The sequence below is a fragment of the Rhododendron vialii genome, chromosome 3a (genome assembly GCF_030253575.1).
Source record: "Rhododendron vialii isolate Sample 1 chromosome 3a, ASM3025357v1".
Taxonomy (NCBI): domain Eukaryota; kingdom Viridiplantae; phylum Streptophyta; class Magnoliopsida; order Ericales; family Ericaceae; genus Rhododendron; species Rhododendron vialii.
This window is the reverse complement of record NC_080559.1, coordinates 30,562,143-30,578,569: the sequence shown is the minus strand read 5'-3', so window position 1 is coordinate 30,578,569 and position 16,427 is coordinate 30,562,143. Positions and strand designations below refer to the sequence as shown.

The following is a 16,427-nucleotide window of genomic DNA, read 5'->3' as shown; positions in this document are numbered from 1 at the left end:
TGCTCGTTTAGTCTTTCTATTAGTAATTGTTTTCAAAATGTAGTTCAACAAGGTTTTCAAGGTTACTTAACAGAAACACGGTTGCTCTGACAATTCACTGCACGGGATGGAGTTTCACGATTTTCGGCCACTCGCCAAACATTATTCAACAATCGGTTTCATTAACATGAAAGATCTCATCGAAATGCATAGCCAAGGTTTACTATTACATCATTTGTATGCAAAACCATTTCTATTTTTGTATTCCGTTCGCATAAGGATTGATACCCAATTAACAACCAAGTGTTCCCGATGAGATCTACAATAGCAACGAAACCGATTGTTGAATTAGGTCCGACAAGGAATGGAAATCAGCCAAACCGCCCTGTGCAGTTCTCGGCCAAGCTACCGAGGAGCTGTCTTCATACCACACACACACTCTCTCTCCACACACATACACTCTCTCTCTCCATGTGTGTGAGCGCTTGCGTGTTTTCACCCTTTCTTTGTTGACACAGTCACAGTGTGTAAAGTGTGGCCTTGACCTGTTAAACTTTCCATGCCAGGCTTTATTAGCTACACAAACAACAGCCAGCCAGCCATCCCATCTTCAAAGTTTCAACAGAAACCCACTACCCCTCATTTTAAAAGGCTCCCAATATAAACACCCAATAAAATCATATCCCCCCAACACCCACCCTCTTCCCCCATTGGACTAATACCTTCTATTGATATACTCCTAGTCCTGATAGAATTCCAACAGCAAAAGCAATCTCTGCCTACCCCCATGATTTCCTCCCCCATCAATCTCCCTTGATCATCATTGATTCCCTCTCTCTCGCTCTCTCCATCATACCACGCGGGACCTTCCCAATCATGCTTCCACCGAACCCAATTCTACTCCTAGCCGCAATCACGGCTTCCTACTTGCTTTTCCGGTTCCTGTACAAAACGTCCGTCCTCCAAATCGTCAGAAACTGGTGCAGATTGATCGCCGACAAATGCCACGTCCACCAGACCTACAGAATCCCGCAATTCAACGAGCACATGCAGGAGAACCACCTATACAGGAAAGTCTCCACCTACCTCAACTCGCTCCCGGCCGTCGAGGACTCCGACGGGGCCAACCTCTTCGCCGGTCCGAAGCCGAACGACATCGTCCCGGTACTCGACGACAACCAGACGCTGATCGACGCGTTCCTGGGCGCCAGGGTGCACTGGACGAACGAGAGGTCCGATCGGGACGGATCGCGGGCGTTGCTTCTAAGGATCAGGAGGAAGGACAAGCGTCGGATCCTCCGCCCTTACTTGCAGCACATTCACGCGACCTTCGAGGATATTGACCAGAGGAAAAAGGAGGTGAAGCTTTTCTTGAACGCGGAGGAGCGACCGGAGAGGAACGGACGGTGGAGATCTGTCCCGTTCACCCATCCGTCCACGATCGAAACGGTCGCGATGGATTCCGATGTGAAGAACAAGATCAAGTCGGACATGGAGTCCTTTCTCAAGTCGAGGCAGTACTACCACCGCCTGGGCCGCGTCTGGAAGCGGAGTTATCTACTGTACGGACCTTCCGGCACAGGAAAATCGAGCTTCGTCGCCGGAATGGCCAAGTTCCTCTGCTACGACGTGTACGACGTCGACCTATCGAACGTATCGGACGACTCCGATTTAAAGATGCTGCTGCTGCACACGACGAACAAGTCGTTGATCGTGATCGAGGATCTCGACCGTTACCTGGCCGCGAAACCGACGGCCGTGAGCTTGTCCGGGATACTCAACTTCATGGACGGAATATTCTCCTGCTGCGGGGAAGAGCGCGTCATGGTCTTCACGATGAACGGCAAGGATCAGATCGATCCGACGGTCCTCAGGCCCGGGAGGATCGACGTACACGTGTACTTCCCCCTGTGTGATTTCTCCGCTTTCAAGACCCTGGCCAGTAGCCATTTGGGTCTGAAAGAGCACAAGCTCTTCCCGCAGGTGGAAGAGGTTTTCCAAACCGGGGCGAGTTTGAGCCCGGCCGAGATCGGGGAGATCATGATCTCGAACCGGACCTCGCCGAGCCGGGCGATAAAAACGGTTATCACTGCCTTGCAGAGCAATAGTGTGGACCGTAGGGGGTCGGGTAACCTCGGGCCGAGACTGACCGAGAGCTCGTCGGGTCGGAGCTACGGAGAGCCCGGCGAGTGCGGGTCGTTCTTTACCCGGGACGGGTCCCATACGATGAAGGAGTTTCGGAAGTTGTACGGGCTGTTGAGGATGAGGAGCGGTAGGAAGAATTCGGAGGATTTGGATTTGAGTGAGAGAGAAAATTCGCGGCACGAAATTGAAGTCAAATGATTGCGGGCAAGTGGGTCGGGTTTTAGCGGTTTACACTTGGAGCTCCGGAACTTAGGACTCCTTAAATTTGTTTAGAGGCTACCAAAATTCATTTTTAGGCCGTTTCTATTTCTAAAATTCCGTGCAGGTCATTTTGTTTTCTTCTTTTTACTCTTTATTCGTAAGTAATACAATGTCTTATTGTCCAAAAATAATCATACGTATCGTGTTTTCATTAATACTACTTGTTGTATTCTGTGTAATGCAACACATAAACCATAATTGCTCGTACGTAAGTTTATCGAAGAATTCGTTAGTAATTACTAATTAAGGACTTAATTGTTGTTGAGATGGCACATCGATAAGAAAAAAATGATAACTTAGGTAGATGGTTGTTGGGATATTATTAGTACTCGTATTACCGTGGTTTTTTTATTATTCTATATGCAATTGACTACGTGTTGTACGTAATCTCAAAGCGACGTGATTGAACCGTTGCCTTAAAAGACAAAACTCGAGAGCTGATGACTTGTACTTTTCAATGTGAGACTTTCCAATTCACCCTTCATTTTCAAAGAGGAAAACATCAGTGATTTTGGAAAGCAATCAAGTAATGGAACATTTAAGAAATACTTGTGCCATGCATGGGGTGGTTTGTTAATGCATTATTAACTTAGCTGCTACTATTTCTAATCGCCCCAATTTTTGGACTTCGAGTTGGTGTTGTGCAATGAGATTTGTGTTGCGCATCTCTGAGCCGTCGGATCGTGCATCCAACGGCTCGTATCTCATCTCTACAATCAACGATCGAAAGCCTTTTATTGCTGAAATGAGATTCGAGCCGTCGGATGCACGATCCGATGACTCGGAAGTATGCAAGATGGTGTCGTGCACACCACTGCAAAAATATCATCCCCAATTCCCAATTTTTCTACAGAAACAAATCATCATTTTCAGCCTTACCACCGAGTTCATTAAAATATGCAGAGTGACAATTGTGCAAACTCTGTAGAAAACTGGGATGGTTTCATCCTTTGCGAATAAAAAGTTGAGCATGTAAAAAATAGTGTTTCAATTAGTAGTAGCGGATTAAAAACAAACTTCAACAGTTAGTAAAAGTTTAAAAATATACAAACAAGTTTAAAGAATTGACTCGAGTAACTTTGAAAATACTTCGATTCTTCTTACCAACAATTCTTGAAAGAAGTTGTGGGGATTAATCTGAGGTGCGTGCAAACTGGCTCGAGTCACATTGTATTTTAAAAAAAAAAAAAAGCTTTGAAAATACTACTTGCATTCTTTGTACGGTGGAAGCCGTTGTAGCTGTTGGCACAAAGATAGTCATTGCTTATTCCCACGTTCAATTTCGAGTTTAAATTCTGTCCGCCTCGGAGGGAAAAATCGATTTTTCCTACCATCATTTGTGGACTCTACCGTACGTTTATTGCAGTAATCTGAACCGTTTATCTTGTAGAGTCTGCAAAGAAGTACGTACACAGAGATGGAGCCAGGAATGGGCCAGTAGGGACGGTCACCCCTGCAAGAAGACAAGGAAATACTAATATTATATGTAAAAAAAAATTCATATAAAAATATATAGGCTCGCCCCTGTGTAGAATTTTGAAAAAAAATATATAATTGAAACCTTTGAACTATGAGAATACCAACATTAATTACTAAAGGCTAAGGGTTAAAATATAAAAAAAAATAAAACTATAGGGTTAATATTGTGAATATTTAAGTAATAAACTTCCATCTTTCGTTAGATGGGCTTAGTGTTTTACAGTTTTGTTTATTTTTGTTTTAAAATCTCAATGACACACCAAATCGCCAAATCCCCTCTCTCTCATTCTCTTGGCACAAACATTCCCAATTGTTAAGACTTCAAATGCAATTTCGAGAAAATAGAGACAGAGGAGAAGAGATTTTGGAAACACTTTTTCACTTCCCTTTTCAAAAAGAATTTTTCAAAAAATTCTTCCTAGATTCCCTCTACTTTCAACATTTCTCTCTCTATCTCTCTCCACTTATTACCTCTACTATTTTAAAAAAAAAAATTCAAACACCAATCCAAACAACCCATAAGTAATTTTGGTGAAATTTAAGTTGTAGGTATGTCTTTCTCCAATTGTTGTTCTAGACTTCTCCTAATTCTTAGTTTTTTGACTGATAAAATCAAGTAACATGAAAGCCCATGTACCGAATTCGTCCAGTTATGATAAATGAAAAAAAAGAAGATAAACAATAAAGAAAAACAATACACATACATCAAGATTGATCTCATTAGTTAAACCAATTTATGTATTTATGTTATTTTGAGTTTTAAAGTATTTGCGTGATTATGCATGCGTTTTTTTTTTTCTCGCATGCACGGCCGCCCCTGCGTGGTGAAATTTCTGGCTCCGTCCCTGTACGTACATACAAAACATTAGCTTGGTTGGACATTGATAGGTATATAGAACATCAAATTTTGGCTTATAAAATGGAAGTTAAATATGATCATCTATTTTCTAAACTACTAAATTTTTTGATATTTCTATCGTTATCCGATAAAGCTAATTTTTTGTATAAATTATATTTTGTAAGACCTACAAAATAAATTATCAAATTATTATAATGAACAAGGTATGACCCACAATGAGTGACAGGAATCGTGGGGTTTCCACCCAGTGAGAGAATTTACTCTTCAAATTTTTGTTTCCTCTCTGAAAAAGGTCAGAACCCTTAGAATCTTCTACTTTCACAGTTTCACGTGACATTGCTTCGTTGGCAATTGCCTTTAACTTTTTACTCGAACCACAAGGTCATGGTTCAAAACAAAAACTTCTCCCCATGTGATGTTCCCAATATACTGAAGGAGCAAAGAAACAGAAAAACATAAAAAAATCACAACAATAAAGCAACAAGTGTTTGACCTACATGAGATCGTATGTTCAAACCGACAGAAGCAAAATATTTCAAACTTTGGGGTCATTGAATGATTTGTCCGATCGTTAACTTCAAGGCCTCGAAATTAGTCGAGGTGCGCGTAAATTAGCTTGGACATCCGATTATAAGAAAATCACAACAATATATGAGACATAGAACGCATATGTGCAAAAGTAATGCGCGAATCACTTTCGTAAGACCATCTAAAATGGTTTTGAAATGAGCAATGTTAGATACACTCCTATTGATCACTTCCCAACCACATAGGTGTCGGCTCCACACGTTAAATTATGGAGTGGGCCCCACACTTATGTATGTAGACTAGGGGTGCACACGGTCCGGATTGGTTTGGTTTTCTAGAAAACTAGTAACTGGACCATTTCAAACGGTTTCTAGAAAATTGAGAACCAAAACCTAATTAATACTCCTCCCGTCCCAATTTCTTTGTCCGGTTCGCAAAACGGAGTGTTAAAAATAATACAATTTTTGCAAGAAAAAATCAAAAGTTTTTCAACAACTTACTATATATATATATATATATATATATTAGTTGTAAACAGTCCGATCCGGTTCAAACCACGGTTCTTTAATTAAGAATTAGTAACCGAATCAAAATTAACGGTTCTTATTTTTTTTGGAACCATAACCTGACCAATTAACCGCAGAATCGGACCAAATAGGTCGATTTGGTCTGGATCGGACCAATTTTGCGGTTTGAATGATTTTCTTGAGCACCGCCAATGTAGACTTAATTGTTCTGAAATTGCACTCTTTATGGAAGTTGCAAGCTTTTTCTTGGGAAAATGACGGCCAATGACGTGTTTTGATAATTAATACTCTCCAATGAAATTTTTAACACTAAAAAATGTTTTTAGTTTGTCTTTAGCGGGTATTAATTATCAAAACACGTCCTGGACCGTCATTTTCCCCTTTGTCTTTGGGCTTGATCCAACCCCCAAGGTAACGGGCCTTGTATTTTTTTTTTAATGGGCCAAACCATCGGGCTATATCGAAACCCGCCGGGGCATGGAATTGGGTTTTTACAATTCGATCCGAATTCTGAAAGGTTGCATTGCTTGATCTTTGACTCCCTCCTTTCGATCCTTCCCCGTCAAACAACTCCGATCACTCTCTCTCTCTCTCTCTCTCTCTCTCTCTCTCTCAATTTGGTAAGAACCTCTCTCTGTATGCATTTTCCCAGTATATGGGTATTCGTTGAATATACGCACACGTTGGGTGGTGTTTGAATAGTAAATTCACAAGCACGAAACCAAATATTAGGGTTTGCACGAAATCAGCTGGAACCTTTGACAATTTCGCATCTCTAGCTCTCTGTCTACGTTTGAACTTGAAATTTCTGGCATTTGACTTTGTCAGGTGTTGTGATCAAAGTTCTGGATTTGGTATTCGACCGTGAACAACATGGTAAAGTTTTTATTTTTTTTCTCTACTATCTTGTGATGGTTTAGAATTATTTGTGTATTTTTTTGAGTGCGGGTTTATTGTTATGTGAAGTTTATTTAAAAAATGATGAGGATTTTTTTTTTTTCTCCAGAATTTTCTCGTTGGAGCTTTCAAGCCTGCTTGTAACGTTTCAATCACATTTTCTGATGAGAAAAATCGCAAGAAGGTAGTTTTCTTCTTTAATGTTTAGTGCCTGCGATTACATAGTTGTAGATATAGTACTGGAATTGGTCTAGTTGCTAGGGAGGTAGTTCACTGGAATTAGAGAATTATAGAAACTGGGAGATATGTGGCACTTCTTATTGGTCGGTGCAATGTAACTAAGGTCCCTGCCCCATCTTAGTAATGGGTTCCTGTGAATTTTCTTTCCGTGGGTGTGGAATGATGCACGATTAGGGAATGTGCATATTCAGTGACGATGACTCAATCATTTTGATTTTCTTCAAGGTGAAAGTATGATTACCTTCAAGAACCATGTATATTGACATGGTCCTTTGGTTTATGTATTGTTTTTCTCAAATTCGGGAAAGTTTGTAGCATTTACATAGGTTTGCACAGGGAATTTTTTGAAAAATTACTGGACTGTTGGTTCAGTGTCTGGAACCCTAGATTCAGATTTAGTCCGGCAGTTTACTTCTGGGGATTCATTGCAAATGAAATAAAAGTTGGGTTAGTGTGGTGATGATGTTCTTACTTCTTGTCCACATAGGTCCCGACAAAGAAGGAAAATGGCACATCACTGTCGGTCCCACTCTTCCATAGTCAGGAAAATATTGCTGGGAAGGTACTTCTATGAATCGTATAGTTGAGATTGTTTTTATTTCCAATTTGAGTTTGTTTCAGAAATTATCTCTGAATTTGTCAGTGTAGGAACCTGTATGCTTTGATGATATATGATCATATAAATGTATCTTTATACATAATATCATATGGTGTATTTTTCAGATTTCTATAGAACCAGTTCAAGGGAAGAAAGTTGAACATAATGGGATTAAGGTTGAGCTCCTTGGTCAGATAGGTGAGTTTACCCAAAGTTTCCCTGACAATATTTGCTTGACATGGATAGATGTGGAGTTCTCTCATATACAATGACGAGCGTACCTTTTCGTTTGGAAGTTGGAATCCTCGTTTGATTGAAGTTTTGGTTTATCAAAAGGAAAACATTGATAATAAATAAGACACTTGCATATAGGTCTCATTCTTAAGTGATCTGTTGACATTTGCTTTGTATGTTGGTATCGAATCTATCATTTGTCTTCCATAATCTATTTTGCTGCTGTTGCTTTACCTAATGGGGTCTGTTTTTCAGTTTCTATCTTCCTAATCTGCTAATGATTCAGTTATGGGCTATGCCCTTGTGACTTACTTGTAGATGGTGCACTTACCACATTACTCTTTTGTATTTTCATATATAATGTAATCCCTGGCAAAATAATTTATACCAATAGTTCTTTGTCGTTCTCTTGGTTGTGACTACTGTGTTCCACTTATTAATTAACTTTCCTGCTTTTCCACTCTCGCTGCTAATGATTACAAATAGGTACGAGTTATCAGTTCTGTTGCAGTTACATTTTTTGTTGGTTATTGCAGAAATGTATTTCGACAGAGGCAACTTCTATGACTTTACCTCCCTTGGTGAGTGTGCTAGTATTTATTTTCCCACAATTACTCGTGAAATGGAATTCTCTCTTTGATCTGGTTTGTTTGATTTTGTTAAGTTCGCGAGCTGGATGTTCCCGGTGAAATATACGAAAGGAAGACATATCCCTTTGAATTTTCTACCGTCGAAATGCCTTATGAGACATACAATGGGGTGAACGTGCGGCTCAGGTAATATTAGGCATGAATTTTTGTACCTAACTTTGTGATTGTATTTGTGGTTTGACTGTTGGCTTAATGTCTTCCTTTTTGGATCTTTTTTCTTCTTTTTTTTTATTGTTCAAATAATATGGATTTCGATTGTTTGCTATTGAGATCTGCCACAAATTATAGGATCTCATAAGTTACGAGGCTTGTCCCAGATTTTTAAGGTCGTCAAGTGCAATTGCATAACTTTCTTCAAACTGGTTTTTACTTCCCCATCTACGTGCCAGTTTTTATTGATGAATGTTCCAATTTGTCATTCCTGAGGTTACATCCTTCATTGAGGGAAAATGTTTGCGGGTCTTGCATTGAGCGGACACCTATTCCTCATCAAGGGCTTGGTCGGGCTTTTCTAGAAGGTAGCATGCAACTAGGTCATCCAACACTAGGATGCATTATGCCTTAATCCTTCCTGTTAGTCGTGTTTGTTTTCATGGGTGTAAGGGGTTGAAATCATACTTAGATAGCCTTACACTCCCTCCCGCCCAAAAGTATCTTGAGAATTGCCTGGAACCCAATTGAATGGTTGTAAGTTGTCCCATCTAGGCCCGACAAAAAACCTTGTCTTTGCGTTGGGCGGAGGTCAATTGAGGAACATTTTCTCTTGAAACATGTTGTCCCAACTCCCAAGACACTCAATACCCCCTCGTCCCATGTAGCTTGAATGCAAATGTTAATAAACTAACATGGTCTATTATCAAACTGGAAAGGATGTTCTCAGGATGCATGGTCATTCAGTTTGTTAAAGGTTACATGAAAAAAAATTGTTCGTTGAAGGTAACATCAGAAATCGAACACATTACTTAGATTAGCTATATTTATCAGCTTATTTTATTCGTCGGGACTGATACTTTGAATAGGACATCTGGGATGTTGAAATTCGTGTTGAGCACTTGAGCTCTCCCTGAATCACGCTGTTTGTCTTTGCAGGTATGTCTTGAAAGTCACAATCAGTCGTGGTTATGCCGGCAGCGTTGTGGAATACCAAGATTTTGTTGTAATCTCTCTCTCTCTCTCTCTCTCTCTCTCTCTCTCTCTCTCTCTCTCTCTCTCTCTGTGCGCGCGTGTGTGGTAATTGGCCATTCTTCTTTCCAATAAAGAAGCAAAGAAACTGTACTCCGGATTCAGCTATATCTGAAGAACAATTACTTAGACTTTCAATTCTCTCGAGGTTTGGTTAGAGATATCCATATAATGGTTTGAGGAACATTGCTCCACATGATTTATCAACTTATTAGTTGCTACATTTTCATCAACTTGACACTAAAGCTACGAATAAGCATGTAGTTTGGCCTCCTACATAGGTCTTCATACAGATGCACCTGCAGAAAAATGTTTGTAGAAATAATGACCTATCATCACGTGATACCTGTTGATGTCTCCACCTCCGAAGATGTGGTTTTTGTTTGGACTGTTCAGGCATTACTTGTGCTTGTTTGAATGAAAGCTTAGAACATAATTTCTTTTAAAATTGCGGTGCAGTGGAGATCCTTATTTAGATCCTCACTTTGGAACTCAGCTGATAGAATTTTAATATCTTCATGTTTCCTCTTTTTAAACAAATGCTCAAACAGTTAGACCTTCTGAGCTCATTCGGTGTTAATTTAGGATATGAGTGTCGGTATAGGTATTTGCCGAAGGGTCGGATTTCTCTAACTTTCAATTATGATGTCCTTGGCTCATTCACATTCTTTCTGCAACGTTTGCTTCTACCAATATGCAACTGTATTTTAACTCTGCTGTTTGAGAACATTATCAGTTAGCATTTTACATTGCTGATCTCCGTCTTCCAATTTTTATCCATCAGGTTCGTAATTACAGTCCGGCTCCACCAATCAACAATAGTATCAAGGTTAGTGTGGTAGTGCTACATCTTTTACATTTGCACATACACCATTTTGTATTTAGAAGAGCCATTCATGTTTAAAAAGGAATATTTATGTCCGTTGCAGCAGTATAAATAATGTTGGCTGACCACTGGCCATCCCAGAAGGCAGACTATAGAGGAAATTACATGGCAGACCATCTTTGTTGTTTCTATTGAGTTTTTATTTTTTGGTGCTTTTTGTGGGGGATACACTGCCTATGGCTGGGCTCTGGGCATTTTTTTTTTCTGGCCTTTCTTGTTATTTTTTCTTTTGCCTGAAAGAAAACTTCCAGTGTTGGCTTATCTTGGCTGCCATGCTTCATGTCTATGAGAAATTGTGTATTACATGGAGAAACATATATGTTAGATGAATGCATAATGCACTGCCAGCCCCCAAATTGGCTTATGAGTCTATAATCTTTTCACCTTGCAGATGGAAGTTGGAATTGAAGATTGCCTTCACATCGAGTTCGAGTACAATAAAAGCAAGTAAGCTGTGATTTTGATCAGCAATTTATTACTTGTGGTTTACGATACTTCTGATCAGACATCTGGTAGTAACTTCTTTCTCTATAGAATACCGAAACCTGAAAAGAGGGAAAGAAAAAAGAATGTGGTTCTCCTATGTGCTCGGGTTCAACTGGGTTGTAAGGGCCAATTTAGCCCAGGCTCCACACATCCAATATCCTAAGTCTCTTATAGCCTGAATCTGGTGATAAGTTATGGTCATCGGATAGGAATAATTTGCAATCTGGGTCCTGGACTAGTAATCTTGCCAACTAAATCACCTTTTTGGTCTGACAAAGTAGTTGCTTATTCATTGGTTGTTTAAAAGTTTTAGTGAAGTGCTGGCATATATGGCCTTGGCTGACTGTAGTGTTTGCTTTTCAGGTATCATTTGAAAGACGTGATTATAGGAAAGATATATTTTCTTCTTGTGAGAATTAAGATTAAGAATATGGACCTTGAGATCAGACGTAGAGAATCAACCGGATCAGGGGCCAGCACCCACGTTGAGACGGAGACACTTGCAAAGTTTGAGTTGATGGATGGTGCTCCAGTCAGAGGTATGCTCACTATCATCGTTTAGGATTCTGCTTCCACTTAATGCAATGTACCCATCTCTCTCTTACAGTTATACAAGTCTTAATATCTACTTTCCAAAACAACCATCACTTGTACCATCAGAGCAGAAATTTAAAACTTCAAGATATGCTAAAGCTGAATCCTTTCAGAGGTTAGGAAAGGCAAAAACTGTCAGGAAGCTGACTGGTTTGCTTCTTTTGCACCATTTTTCTCTAGCTCGACACCAAGAAAAATTATTGTGCTGGATCTATGTTTTGGGCCTTTGTTTATACCAAGTTTTCAGATTCAATACTTGACCATTATTGTACTGAAATATTAGCAGCAGATGCTTATTTTGTCGAATATAATCTCTCATGTTAGTTCGTGTTGATGAAAAAAGTGTGATTCCTTTGACAGGTGAGTCAATACCAATTAGATTGTTTCTTAGCCCATACGAACTGACGCCAACGCATCGCAACATCAACAACAAATTCAGCGTGAAGTATTACTTGAACCTTGTTCTTGTCGATGAAGAGGACCGTCGGTATTTTAAGCAGCAAGAAATTACAATATACCGTCTTGAAGAAGCTTCCTGATTTTTCTTGTATGAAATTGTCGTTCCATCAAGAACGGAGAAATTGATTGCAATCACGAGGCACTACATGGAGCATCAACGCGTAGGATCATGTCAAATGATGTTTCTCGGAGGTTGTTAGGACATGTCAGAATGTTATTTATCGGGGAGTGTTATGTTGAATTTGTACTTATTTTGTATTTGTCCTTATTGGTGATTCCCCTCTTGGGTTTGTTGTACAGATGGCATCTATGTGGAGTATCTGGAATTCGAAGCTAGGATCCCTGTTTGATGTTTTGAATAAGAATATGAACTGTTATCCTTTACCTGACACAACTAGTTGACCCAGGGATAATTACTTCTTTTAAAGGCTATTCAGAATCAATGGTGTATGTCCTTATTGAAGTCCTATGCTTCGCATGCGCAGCATGAAAGCATTTTTTGAAAAAAATCTTAAAACCACTATAATTTGTGAGAGCGAAGATTGAGAGCTTAAGCGCAGAACGATGATGAGAGCAGGAGCAAAGGGCGAATATATGACCTAGGTCCTTGTTGCTCGCAGTGGTTTCCTTTGTGCTTTCTCTTGCATTCTGGTTCAGATCTCTGGGATGTAAACAGTTAAAACTGACTTGACCTTGTAATAAACAAATTGTCATTCATTTTCTCAGAGATGAGGTGTAACAGATGACGAGGAAAATTACAACGCGGAAACTGTATGCGATTCCAATACTAATCGAATCTGAATAAATACCCGAGCCATCATTATCACATCTTACAACAATGCAAATAAACACATTCAGACATACAGACAAAATGAGACCATATACAAAAAGCGACTGACCAAGAATCGTTCACACCTCCCGTTTACGTTTTCCACACATGGAAGCTGCTTCCAAGTCCCCAAGAAAGAAAAGGATTTTGTCCAGAATCCCGGAGCTGGGTTCCTCTTTGAGACCTATTTCTGAACCGAGTAAACATCCATTTGCACCCTTACTCTGCGGTCTTGAGCCCAAATGGCGATGAACTTCACCCAGATGAACGAGATAATAATCAACGCCTTCTCTAATGATCTTTTGACCTCTGGAAAAAACATTACCCAATCAGTTTACAAGCAAGTCTACTTTGTTGAAGAGTAAGAATATTGTCAAAATAATCCATAAGCAAGAACCAGGACATTGACACTGTGATGTGAATCCTTCTGCTAGAATATTGAATCAGGATCATATGTAATCGTGAATACATAAACTTGTGAAAGTTGTTAGACTTGTCTCACATCGCTCATCTAAGCCACCCAAGCTTGGTTAATAAATTCTAGAGGCTACTCCACCTATAGCCAATTGGTTTTAGGTTGGAACCCTCCAAGAAATCTAACATGGTATCAGAGCTAGGTCTTGGGTGGCCTCACCTCTTGTGGGAAAGTCTCTGTCATCTCTGTCGCCCGAGTCAGTCAGTCAGCTCCTGGTCTGTCACCTCCACGTGCATCCGGGCTGGACGTGAGGGGGAGTGTTAGACTTGTCTCACATCGCTCATCTAAGCCACCCAAGCTTGGTTAATAAATTCTAGAGGCTACTCCACCTATTGCCAATTGGTTTTAGGTTGGAACCCTCCAAGAAATCTAACAAAAGTATACACTTTTGAACACAGATATAAGCAAGGAACATTATTTTCTAGCACTCAGAACAAAATCCATTCTTATAGAGGTGAAAACGGCATCATATTCATGCATTATGCAATTGCAAACAAAAAAGAGAAACTAAAGTAAATTGCAGTGAATTGCAAATGGAGTTGCATGATTCTCTTCTACCCGATTTAGTAGCATGATTCAAATCGAGTCGGTGAAGAGATTCGTCAGTCGTGCCGTACTGGATGAAGAGATTCGTGAGTCTCACAATTCTAACATCCCTAACAAAAAGCAGTAACGTAGAACTTCTTCATACTCGGATTTCAAAACCGTAGGTATAAATAACTCAATGGTCCTGTCGCTGGATGACCAGGGACTAAAATGCTTTAACCAACAATAAAAATCCAAGAGATTAGCATGAGTTTCAGCTTACAATCCGACACGATCGCGTCGATCTTGCACTTCATACACATCTTTCCATGATCTTGAATCTTTAGGGGCATAGAATGCAGCACAAATGCTTCCCCATCTCTCTTTACATAGGCTTGACCATAGATTATTGTCCGCAGCCAATACTTTCCACCTCCTGCAAACTTTAAAAAATGCCAAAGTGGGTAAGATTATTTATTCACATCCACATTGGTAGTTAAGGGAAATGAATAATCAGAAGCAAAAAAAAATGCAGCATTGTACTATTTATGCCAGAACTATTGGTGAATACAAATACTTAATTTAAATAGTCTTTCTGAAGAACAGAATTACAAAACTTCAAGAAGTACGGTGACCTAAAAAAAGACAGATCACTACATGGTATATACACAGTTTTCTTCGCAGTGATGTGAGGGTTATGTACGCGTGGGCGAAAATTTTGGAGTCAAAGGCAGGGGCTGAGTCGTTCAATGGCTGGGGAGGGCCACGGCCCACCCTTTTTTTTCCTAGTGATCTCTATATATGCAGATAGGAGCATCTGCAATTCTGCATCAATCTTTTCAAATTGTTGACCAAATTATAACTAATGAGCCACCCTTTTTAGTTTATTCGGTTAATTTTTAGACTATTACTCCATCAAACTCTTTGCTTTTTATCTCTATCCAATTAGAATATCACTTCTTTATCCCATCGAACGTTCAATCCATGAGGGACTCTCCACTAATGAACTTGTAAACCAATAGTTAAAGAAAACATAGCTAATGAAGAGTGAGGCAAGAGCTTTGGCGCATCCCTGTTGCATTTTCAAAATGTGGCTTGCCTTGAGCTAGTCTGATGCGGGTTGATTTTGAATCCTTACAACAAATTATAGCTAACAGGATGATTTACCTGAACTGACGTGGATGCTCTAAGTATGTTAAGGGCAGTATCTTGTAGGTTTTCAAGGCTCTTGTCCAACCCCTGATATTCAACTACTTTGGAAGCAAATAGTAACTTAAACAAAGCTCCTTTTGTCTATTCTGGGCTCTCTCGTCATTACGAATTTGGAAAAAAGAAGGCATATTCCTTTCATACTTCGATCTCTGTCTCCCGCAATTGATTTGTTAAGACTTCAAATGGACCGATACATTTTAATTAATGTAGGTTATCAATAGAAATTATTGAATTCTACAATTTACTATGAATCTAGCTCTTTTCTTTCACAAGTTTCCGCCCTTCTGAAATGAAATCCTGGCTCCACCCCACAGGAGTCTTGTCAAAGGCTTGTAACATAATATGACATAATATCGAGCTCTAGGTGAGGTGATGTACATGCCCATTCCATGGAGAAAATAGTGTATTAGGTAATAGATCACCGCAAAGACGGAGGTACAAACTAAACTCACACTCTCGCACCCCTTTGGTTCTCTCTGTTCTCTACACCTATACATCAAGACTCCGACATGGCATGGGAGGCGCCACATGGGGCCGTATCAATCCTGTCGCGCCACAAGTGTCTCTCAGTCTCTCTCAATGGCCCCTCTCATGGGAGAACGCCAAGAGTAAGTTTAGATTAATTGCTGTTTCCGCAGCCCAGCATGGACATATATGTGCATAATTAAATAATTGCTAGAATTAGTTTTAAATTTTTTTTTGAACTTCACCCACAAAATAATACTACTGCGATAACAACCAGCAGCTATCAAATTGGCCAGCTCAAGTCCTCTGTACCCAAATTCCTCCCTCCCTCTGTTCCAATGCCTTTCCGACCGTGGATCAAGTTAAAATTTTATACTATCTCCTAAAAGTTCCAAATAACCCAACGGCAAAAAATACACCGGTACACGAAAATTTCCAGTGCAGACGATTTGCGGGGCAAATCGTCTGCCCATAATCTACAAAAACCAATGCACAAACAGACCTCAACAAACCCCTATATTCCATAAGAGCAAATTCAAAATTCACACCAAATTACGGACCACAATTGCACAATTCGAGAAAATTTCGAAAACCCAGTTCTCTGTCTTGGAAAAATTCATCAAAGAAACTGAAAAAATTAGTAAATTTCACAGTAAAAGGGATTATTACATTACTGACCTTGTTGAGCAGTTGCAAGGTTCTGGTGATCCAACAAACAAAAGATCTTCATACACAAATCTGCCGGCAATCCCTCCATCTTCTTCCCAATTCCTCACTATCACAAAACCGGAACTTGGAAACCCAAATCTTTCCAGAGCCAGATCAGATCATGAGAGAGAGAGAGAGAGAGAGAGAGAGAGTCCCCTGTTCCTTTTAGCATTGCTGGCAAACAAGTGGTTGGAAACTTGAACGTAGGT

The 16,427-nt window shown here is 39.9% G+C and overlaps 3 protein-coding genes across 3 annotated transcripts; 2 read left to right on the top strand and 1 right to left on the bottom strand.

Moving 5' to 3' along the window:
- The first annotated feature begins 218 nt into the window (after positions 1-218).
- On the top strand, positions 219-2,540 carry LOC131319846 (AAA-ATPase At2g46620-like). The gene has a single exon (XM_058350263.1). It carries the CDS (start codon positions 856-858, stop codon positions 2,320-2,322), a length of 1,467 nt encoding a protein of 488 aa, XP_058206246.1. The 5' UTR covers positions 219-855; the 3' UTR covers positions 2,323-2,540.
- A 3,742-nt stretch (positions 2,541-6,282) lies between these two features.
- Positions 6,283-12,388, top strand: LOC131319844 (vacuolar protein sorting-associated protein 26A). Its single transcript, XM_058350261.1, has 12 exons — positions 6,283-6,398; positions 6,607-6,654; positions 6,785-6,859; positions 7,403-7,477; positions 7,639-7,711; positions 8,284-8,328; positions 8,412-8,523; positions 9,487-9,553; positions 10,364-10,408; positions 10,857-10,912; positions 11,315-11,490; positions 11,906-12,388. The coding sequence occupies exons 2-12, from the start codon at positions 6,652-6,654 to the stop codon at positions 12,082-12,084; spliced, it is 906 nt and encodes a 301-aa protein (XP_058206244.1). The 5' UTR covers positions 6,283-6,398; positions 6,607-6,651; the 3' UTR covers positions 12,085-12,388.
- Positions 12,389-12,691: 303 nt separating this feature from the next.
- LOC131319843 (uncharacterized) lies at positions 12,692-16,427 on the bottom strand. Its single transcript, XM_058350260.1, has 3 exons — positions 16,189-16,427; positions 14,117-14,276; positions 12,692-13,142 (listed from the first exon to the last, which is right to left on the bottom strand). The coding sequence occupies exons 1-3, from the start codon at positions 16,265-16,267 to the stop codon at positions 12,914-12,916; spliced, it is 468 nt and encodes a 155-aa protein (XP_058206243.1). The 5' UTR covers positions 16,268-16,427; the 3' UTR covers positions 12,692-12,913.